General features: G+C 30.9%; 1 protein-coding gene across 1 annotated transcript in view; it reads left to right on the forward strand.

The window, feature by feature from the left end:
- Positions 1–10,109, forward strand: part of LOC145187652 (uncharacterized) — a 171,854-nt gene extending 161,745 nt beyond the window's left edge. The window contains exons 2-3 of the mRNA XM_090067690.1: positions 6,893–7,730; positions 9,749–10,109. Of these exons, the coding sequence (XP_089923816.1) occupies positions 6,893–6,958 (66 nt within the window). The 3' untranslated portion in view covers positions 6,959–7,730; positions 9,749–10,109. The remainder of the gene's footprint in view (positions 1–6,892; positions 7,731–9,748) is intronic.
- Positions 10,110–10,159: the final 50 nt, after the last annotated feature.

Genomic DNA, 10,159 nt, shown 5'->3' on the forward strand with positions numbered 1-10,159 from the left:
ATTTATTTAGGAGTTTAAAAGCTTTGATACTATGAGGAGGTCAAATGAAAAAGAAAATGTCATGAAAATTGTATAACTTTGTAGAATTAGAAAATTACAGGGAAAAAAAATTTGGAAAAAATAATTGAAACTCTCTTTGAGAGCTTTTGCTCAAAAATAAAAAAAGAATGCCTCCCAATGCCTTAATCAAAATTTCAAAGCATATTCTGTTGTGGATTTGAGGGTTGCACAAATTAAAGAGTATCGTTAGCCAGGGTAACTTTGGTCAGTTTTGGGAGTTTTTCTTAAACATCTCTGAATCTTATTAATTTTTTACAGTTTTCTCTTGTGGTAATAACATTATAGGTCTTGGCTATAGGCCTCTATATTTATTTTTTTAATTTTTTTATTACAAATACTTATTCTTAAACGCCGAAAAGTGACCAATGTTACCCCAGGTTTTTATCATGTTTGATCAATAATACCCCTGCTATGGGGTAACATTGGTCACTTTTTGGAGTTTTAAAAAATCATCAGTCCTTAAACACTTAGAGAAACATGAAAAGAACATTTAAATGGACAAAATATTTTGCAACTAGCTCCCTGTTATTGTGCAAAAGTCATTTTCTAGTAGGTCATTATCGGCATCTGAGGATGATGACACTTGTTCAACTCTTGCCCTTTTCTTGTTATTCTTGGTATTACTGTTATTCTTGGTTTTATTGTTATTCTTTGATGTGGCAGGAGTTGTGTTATTCACCAGATCTTGCGGTGTTATCGCTTTGCCAGGTGTGATCTTTTTCCCTCTGGTGCGATTTGTTTTCCCATCCTGTCCACAATGTTTCACTAATAGACCTATATCTTCATTGAATACTTCCTTAACAGTACTACCGGTACCTCTTCCAATGTCTTTGTTAACCTGTGGCAAACGCTTCATGACCATTTCTTTATCGAAGGGAAATATTCCACATTTTTTGGTATTGATTCTTTGATGCGCGTTTCTATCTTTAGCGGACGGAAAACAGCAACGTCCAGCGGTTGAAGCAAATGGGAAGCGTATATTCCGAACTGTCGACTAGCCTTTCTCACGCTTATTCTCCCAGTTAAACATTCTTTTATAGCATTGGACAACGTTTCTTGACTGTATGAAGTTGCATACGCTCTTGAACCACGCTTTCGCTTATATTTCCTCGGCATTTTCACCGGCTAAGAATTCAAATGGTTCAATAAATGTATCAGAAGTGTCAAAAAATGCCAAAATAAACTCAATGTAGTCTACGAAGTAACTGTCCTATATTCACAAAAACTGTTGATATACCAAAATTGTTGATATAATAGTCGATATATATTGTTGGTATCTCTAAGAAAATTAAAACATGTTATCTTTGTTAAGTTTTAGGAATTTAAAAAAAAATTAACAATTGACCCCGGTCAACAAAGTCACCCCGGCGACTAAAGTTACTCCGGTTGACGGTACCATTTTGAATACTTTTTTAACGAGCAAACTTTTTTAACGCCGCACAGTGGAAAATTGTAGAGCAACAGCATATCATAAATGTTTTTTACTAATGTCGGTACTATCATTATATTTCAATTTTATTTAATAGTTTAATAGTCAATCATTACTATAATGCAGGAATTTCACATAATTTTATGTAAAAATAAAAGATTTGAAGCCCTACTGTTTATTACTTTTGCGGATGTTCATTTCAAACCTGTTCGCTTCATCACTTTAAAAGTGAATTTTCTATAAAACTTTCTAGGAATAAGTATAAAGTATTATACATTTTTGAAAAGCTCATGTTATGGAGATTTTAAGAAAATTATACATTTTTACTTATATGGTTCAGTTTAGGAGTAATTATTTGAACAATAAAATAAATGAAAAAAAATAATATTCTTCAAGTTCACTGAGACTTTTGGTAGTTACCCACGCTTCCCCACGCTTTACATTTAATGTAGTATTGTAGCCTAGGTGTTTATTAAAAACATGTATAAGAATGAGTTGCAGAAACGTGCGGTTTCCGAAATTATCGAGAAAAGAGTGATAAAAGTAAAAAAACAGAAAACCGCTTTTTATCGTGGTTTCAAATTTTGTTCATTTATAACAATAGCTTGGTATATTTTTTTAAATTTATTATCAATTTTTTATTGATACCATGGCATTCTTTTATTTTTGCACTCATTTTGTGGTGAATGTACACCGCCAATATATAAAGAGTTGAAACATTTATATCAGTATAAGAAACTCACAGTGGAAATTAAACCGACTCGTTTGACTATTGAATATTACTTAAGTTACTTTTGTGACTTGTTAAAATGACACCTTTTAAGTGTTTGAAATGTAAATTATTGCTTTCCTATATTGATGGAGGAATGACAGTTGAGGCACTGTCAACAATTTTAAAAGAAAATTATCAACTTTCTGAGGACAACTTGTGTTTCATCATTAGTGGTATTTAAAGGCACATTATTCCGTCTTTTAATAAACGATGGATACTGGCGTCACGGAAAAAGGAAGCTTTTTTATCTAAGAACAGTGATTGGTTGGATATTGTGTATCTTTACCTAACTCAGAAGAGGCAATTACCGACTCCACGCCATCTACTTCTTTTGAAAAACGCGGAAGGCCGTGCGTGTCTTATGGAGATTCGTCAGAATCCAGCAAAAAAAGAAAAAATTCCATGTTACTTAAGGAATATGGATTCGAGCATATCTTTAATACATATCTTCAGGCGTTGCATTCAATAGGAGAAGAAGCAGAAGCAAAACTTGTGGAATCATTAAGGATTGCTGATAAAGACAAAAAAAAATTAACATCGAGTTTTATGGAAAACGCAAGCCAGAAAAATATGCTAACTGATGAAGAAGCACTCAGCGTGTTTATTGATTTAGATTTAACAAAAGCACAATATTTGTATATGAGGAAGGTGACAAATGAACGAAACTGTTCCATATTCCCACCATATTGTAAAATTCAAGAAATTAAACAGACCTGCTATCCACCATCTTCTGCAATAGAAATTACGAACACACATGCGAAAATTCTGGAACTGCAAGATTTATTGGATCACACTGTAGCTAGAATTTTGACCATAGATTCTCTGTACAGTATTGAATTCAAGCATTTACTTTCATATAGTAAATGGGGCTGTGATGGTTCCTCTGGCCAAAGCCAATACAAGCAGAAACTTCCAGAGGAATCTGAACTTATTTCTTATGCAAATTTGTTTACTAGTTCTTTGGTGCCTATCAAACTAATTGATAAAGTAACTGGCGCAGTTGTTTGGCAAAATCCGGCACCTTCATATGTTCGTTTTTGTCGACCTATATGCATTGAATTTTGCAAAGAGACTTCCAAGAAAACTAAAGCCATTGTAGATGAAGTAAAGAGCCAAATAAACTCTTTGCGTGAAATGTGCAAGAGCTTGATGAAGATACTCTGCAGCTTTTGAAAGTCAACGAACTGATTTCAGGAACTGAAAGTCCCTATGTAGTTATGATATAGTACCTTTAAGGTGGTACCAGGGTAAAAAACGGCTATTTTTGATAAAATTTTGAAAAATACCAAAATTAATGTTTTGAATTCTTAAATCTACCTATTTCAATATGCGTTTTGCAAAAAGTCAAAAATCTTCTTAATTTTAATCAAACTTGGCCTTTTTTTAAAGAGCAGTTTGGTTCTTGCTTCATAACAACGACCTTAGAAACGCTTTTTATCTCGCTAAATCTCAATTTTTCAGAAAAAATAACTTTTCATAGAAAATAGATAATGGGCTGAAATTTTGCAGATTTAAAGATGAACATATTACGAATGTTGTCTATGAAGCAAATTTTTGTTATTTTTTATTTAAAACTCATTTTTATCATGCTTTTGTCCCAAACTTCCCTTAATTTTATATCTTAAAGTTCGAATGTCAACCTGGTAAAATTTAAAATGTTTTAAAAAATTCTGTTTCATAGACAACATTCTAAATACATTAAAGAATTCATGTTCAAATTTTCAAGCAGTTTTGACTCTTTTTGAGTTAGTTATATTAGATGAAAGAATAAGAAGGTTTGGGGGTAAAATAACACTAATTATGCGCATAATTAATGACGTTATCACTAAATTTTTTTTTTTTGGCTACTGTTTTATATATTTTTTTTGTTCATTAATAGAAAAGAGCTAAAGTCTATTAATAGTTTTCAATTTCTTGTTAAAAAGTTACCTTTACCCTGGTACCACCTTAATATACCTATACATTATTTCATAAAAACAACTATTTAAAAATTGTTATTAAGAAACTGTCTTAAATATTTCTATAATTAGTAGGTAAGCACTTTATGTATTTTTCGTAGTTTTTAATAGTTTTAAGGTATTTTCATATATTTGTAAAGCATTGTGTTAAAGTGTAAATTAACTAACTGCCAATTTTGAAGTTTTTGATTTTTATTTATTTATTTTTAATATTGTATTACAAAAAATTCTTATAAAGAGTATTTCACAAGAAGCGTCATATACTACTTTACATTTGTGCAAAGTTTCAAATCTCTATTTTTAGTAACAAAAGTTATCGATTTTTGGTCCGAAACACACCTTTATTTTCCACTGTGCGTTGTTCCAACAATGGCCGCCAAAAATGACGAAGAAAATATCTGAAATAGAGATAAAAAATCTGGGGCCAATGCTATAAACATAAAAAACGAAGTTTTTTCCGTAAAACACGAAGTTTTTACCGTAAAAAGCGAAGAAAAAAAAAGTCCATTGCTATAAACATTCAAAAAACTCCGTTTTTAAGATAAAAACTTCGCTATTAAATCCAATGCTATAAACGAGCAAGGGAATCGCCTTTTCAGATAAAAAATGCGTTTTTTCGAAAAAAAACTTCAGATAGATTTTTGATCTCAATTTTAGATATTTTCTTCGTGATTTTTGGCGGCCATTGTTGGAACAACGTTAGCGCTTCAAAATCATTGAACATTCTTTGTTTGTGTTTTTATGCAGATATTTTATAGATAAAGCTTAAAAGGATTTTGGTAACTTCATAATAAACTAATTACTTAAAAACTGCATTTAATCTATTATTTAGTTCCTTGTTGTGCTTCGTTAACAATGCATGTATGAATTTAAAATTCCATACTTATTTATGAATGTTTTCGATAGTAATTCTGGTTAAACAAATTTTTCATAGTGTTTGACTAAAGAAAAGTATAAATAGTCGATAAATATGCCATATAATACACAAATACACAACAAAATAATACACAAATACACAACAAATAAAATGCTGTCTAAAGAACTTAAAATGTTACTAGCAATATAAATAAGAGAAAACAAAGAGGTTCTTCTTGGGAAGCTTAGTATGTTTTAATTAGCAAACTATTTAAATAAAAATATGTATTGCTACATTATATTTTATATATATGTATATATATGTATGTATGTATATATATATATATATATATATATATATATATATATATATATATATATATATATTTCATGTTCTCAGAGACTGTCATGGAATCTTTACCAACACAATTTATAGTATTATACAGTGTAGGAGAAGCTATTTTCAATGTTAGTGTATTAAGTTAATAAAACTATTGGAAGTATATATATATTTACATATATATATATATATATATATATATATATATATATATATATATATATATATATATATATATATATATATATATATATATATATATATATATATATATTTACAAATGTTATAGTATAAGTATGTAATATATAGTATATATTAACATAATATAAGTATGTAATCAATCATATTTCTAAATAAAGATTTTACATTCATGTAAATATATATATACTTCCAATAGTTTTATTAACTTAATACACTAACATTGAAAATAGCTTCTCCTACACTGTATAATACTATAAATTGTGTTGGTAAAGATTCCATGACAGTCTCTGAGAACATGAAAAAAAATATTTGTGCCAATAAAATGAAGAAATACCATTATTTGGAAAAGTACTGAAATGCTTTTATTTCGCTTAGTATAATGTTGCAAATCATCTTTAAGCCTAGTTTCTAAAAAATCTAATACAGCTCTTGGGACTCGATACTGCTCTCGAAAAACGTTGTCAGAAACATCTTCGTTAAAAAAGCGACCATTAAACTAAAATGATATTGAAAAACAAAACAAAAATATAATTTCTGCGCCTATTTAGTATGATTTCTGATTTTGTTCGATAAAAAATCATTAAAAATATATATATATATATAGTAATTTTAAGTAATGTTTTAAACACCAACCTCTCGTGGCAATCGGTGGCGAAGCTCATTTTCTGCAACTTCGAAATCTAAGTCTTCATCCGAAAAAATTAAATTCATGTTTCTACTTTAATTTTACACAGATTTTTTAAACACCAAATACTAGAATTTAAAAATATTCATAAAAATAGAATAGACAGCACAGCATACTTAATGACTAATTAAATTCATTAAGTAGGCCTAATAAATAAAAGTTACAATAAAAATTACTATTATATTACTACTATATATTACGGATAAAAAAAGTTCGTGAATTTCAGTGACGTTTACGTTTTATGCTTTATAGCAATGGGCGAAAAAAATACAAGCAGCGATAAATTCTTCGAGATTACGAACTTTTTTTCGTACGTGAAAAATTGCGTTTTTACGAAAGATTTTTTTTCTCGAAAAAAACTTCGAATTTTTTAAAGCATTGGCCCCTGATCTGATGTTTTTTTTCGAAAAAACGCTTTTTTTTTTTTATCTGAAAAGGCGATTCCCTTGTTCGTTTATAGCATTGGATTTAATAGCGAAGTTTTTATCTTAAAAACGGAATTTTTTGAATGTTTATAGCAATGGACTTTTTTTTTTTTCGCTTTTTACGGTAAAAACTTTGTGTTTTACGGAAAAAACTTCGTTTTTTATAGGCACCGCCGATTCGGTTCGTAAAATCCGCAAAAAGCCAATCCGACTTATTTTGCGGATTAAAATAGTCAGTTCGTAAAAATTTTTCGGATTAATAATCCGAAAACTAATTTACGAACCACTAGCGAATTTTTTTTTGCGGATTCACTTCGCTGTTCGGATTATCAATCCGAAAAATTTTTACGAACCACTAGCGGATTTTTTTTTTTGCGGATTCTCTTTGCTGTTCGGATTATTAATCCGAAAAATTTTTACAAATCAATTTAACTTTAATTCGTTTAGCGAATTATACGAATCGCGTTCCGTTCGCGTCACCATTAAATGGTGTGGTCCAAAAAAATTACGTTTTTATTATGTGCGCGTCCTATAAATAGTGGATTTCTTTTTTATTTTCAATCAGTTCTATTTGGAAATCTTAACATACAACAATTCGTTCAACAGATCAAGTCTACTATTCTTCACCTACATTTATTACGATAAGCCAATATTATATTAATTTGATTTAAAAGTTAAGAATATTTCAAACTGAATTTTTGCGGTTTTTTTTTTTTTTTTTTTTGTGGATCGAATTCCTTTGCGAATTATTTCGCTTTGCGGATTGCTTCAATTAGTGGATTGGTCCGATAAAATTTATATTGTAATATTTCTTCTACTTAAATATTAACAGAAATAAAAATAGAAATAGAGATAAAAACTAGTTTGAAAAATTGTTACGCTCATTTCAATAATTAAGGCAAATAATTAGTTCTTTTATTGAAAATTTTATGCATGCCTCTAAAATATCATTTATTGTTAAGACGAATATTAAGGAAAATTTTCAAATAACTTAATAAATAATTAGTTCTTTTTCGGAAACTGTTTGTATGCATCAAAAACTATCACGTTTTATTAAGGCAAATATTAAGGAAATATTGAGGCAAATATTTCAATAAAAAGTCAGTAAATCGAAAATATGATTTGATCCGTGTTTTCGAATTTTTAATCCGAAAAGTAATCCTTATTAACAATCTGATCCGTTTTTGTGGATTTTAAATTCAATAAATAATCTGAAATATTCGTCCGATCCGATATGGCAAACTCAATCCGATTCGTTTCTTTTTTTTTTTTATTTCACTTTTTTTTTCTTTTCAGATGCCTAAGCTGTCTAATATTTGGGAATTCTACAACAATGTGGAGGAAAACAAGGCAAAATGCAAGGCCTGTGGCAAAATATACTTAATCAATAAAAGCACCACAAGTCCTTTAAGGAACCATTTGAAAAGAGTCCACTTGAATTTATATAAACAATTAGAAAGGAAAGACAAGCAAAAATCAACAATACCAGACATTTTTGATGAGCTTGCCTCTGAAGACTCAGATTTTGAACAAACACAAGAAAGAGGAAAAAAGAGGAGATGTCCACAAACACAAAAAGATACACCAGTATCGCCACAGCCTGGACCAAGTGGAACTTGTGGCACTTCCAACACACAGACACTGCAAGGCAGAAAACAGGCTACCAAACCTGAATGGGAAGTTACTGACATCAATCAAATAAGAACTGTTGTTGACATTACTAAATGGGTGATTGAGGACACTCAACCATTTTCTATTGTAGAAACTGACGCATTCACCCGGATGATGAGAACTGCAACCAACGGTCAATTCAGAACCATTACAGCAAAGAATATATCTACAAAATACATTCCTCTCCTTTTTAAATTCATCAAGGAACAAGTAAAAAACATTTTCAATTCAGACAAGTCAAATCTTGATGGAGTGGCCTTTACATTCGACTTGTGGACCACTGATCACACCAATTTGTCTTTCATGAGCCTTACACTCCACTATATAGATTCAAAGTTCCAATTAAAGCTCTTCTTGGTAGAAATGTCCTACTTCCCCGAACAACATACTGCCGACAATATTGCCAAGAAGCTCAATGAATCTATCAACAAACTGGAACTTGATTTTGGAGTCAAAACCTGGATAACAGTCGACGGTGCAGCTAATGTCCAAGCAGGTGTTAGGAAATCAATTGGGGTTCAAAGTGCAATTTGGTGTGTCGACCACCGTCTAAATCTAGTTGTCAGTGGTGCTGTCGATGATAAAAGATGTCCAAAATGGTCAATTCTCAACCACAAAATAACAAAATTAGTAGGTCACTTCAACCAGTCCTCTCAAAAAGCTATGACTTTAGTTAATGCTGCCAAAGCCTTAAAAAACTCCAGAACGAAGTTAGTACAGAGATGCCCCACAAGATGGAACTCTGACCTCCATCAAATGGAGTCTGTGGTGGATCTTCTTCCGGCGATGCATTCTTTAAAGAATCCGAACCCTACTGTTTCTGGAGGTTGTAAGTTGACAGATCTTTTACCAACAGATGATGAAGTGGAATCTATTCAATCTGTCATCCGGCTTCTGAGAGGCTTTTCAGAATTCTCTGAGAAATGCAGCAGTGAAAAGAATGTTAGCATCTGTTCCGTTATTAATTGCCTATACAACATCAGAGGAAGATTAGCAAGGGAGATGATCAAGCCAAAAACCGAGGTGTCATCAGAGCTTGCTCACTACTTCAATGAAGATCTAAACAAAAGATTCGAAGGGGAGTTGATGAATATTGAATTCTCTATAGCTCATTTTTTAGATCCTAACAGCAAGGGCATGTGCTTTGTGGATGAGGGGGAAAAATTTGAAGTAGTCAAAACTGCAGTAAAAAAAGCTATGGAAGAACTGTCAAAAAAAGAAATTTTGGCTAGCCAAAGCACTCCTTCCCCTTCAATGTTGGATGATGAAGATGATGACGACTTTGATTTCACTGAACAACTGAGGAAGAAAGTGTTTGGTGCAGGTTACATTAATCCTGGAGGTGAAACAAGCACCAAGAAAGCCATTTCTACTGAAATTGAGGGGTATTTGAATTCAAAACTAGTTCCAGCAAATACAAATGTACTGGAATTCTGGAAACAAAACCAGTATATTTATCCAATAATGTCAAGGCTGGCCAGAAAAAACCTCTGTATACCTGCTGCATCATCAACATCTGAAAGAGTTTTCTCAACAGCAGGGTATATATACAGCTCTAGAAGAACCAATCTTTCAATCTCAAAGGTTGAGATGTTGGTATATATGAAAGAAAACACTAAGCAACTCAGTAAAATTCAAGACATTGTGTGGCCAGGAAATGAATTTGGAAAATGATTAACTTTCAGTGTGATTTTGACTTTTTTTTATTTCTTAACAAGGAAATCATTTCGTTTCATTGTATATTTGAATATTATAAATAAATA

Source organism: Hydra viridissima, unplaced genomic scaffold (genome assembly GCF_058129835.1).
Source record: "Hydra viridissima isolate aposymbiotic clone 2 unplaced genomic scaffold, HvirCarnegie_v1 scaffold_11, whole genome shotgun sequence".
Lineage (NCBI taxonomy): Eukaryota > Metazoa > Cnidaria > Hydrozoa > Anthoathecata > Hydridae > Hydra > Hydra viridissima.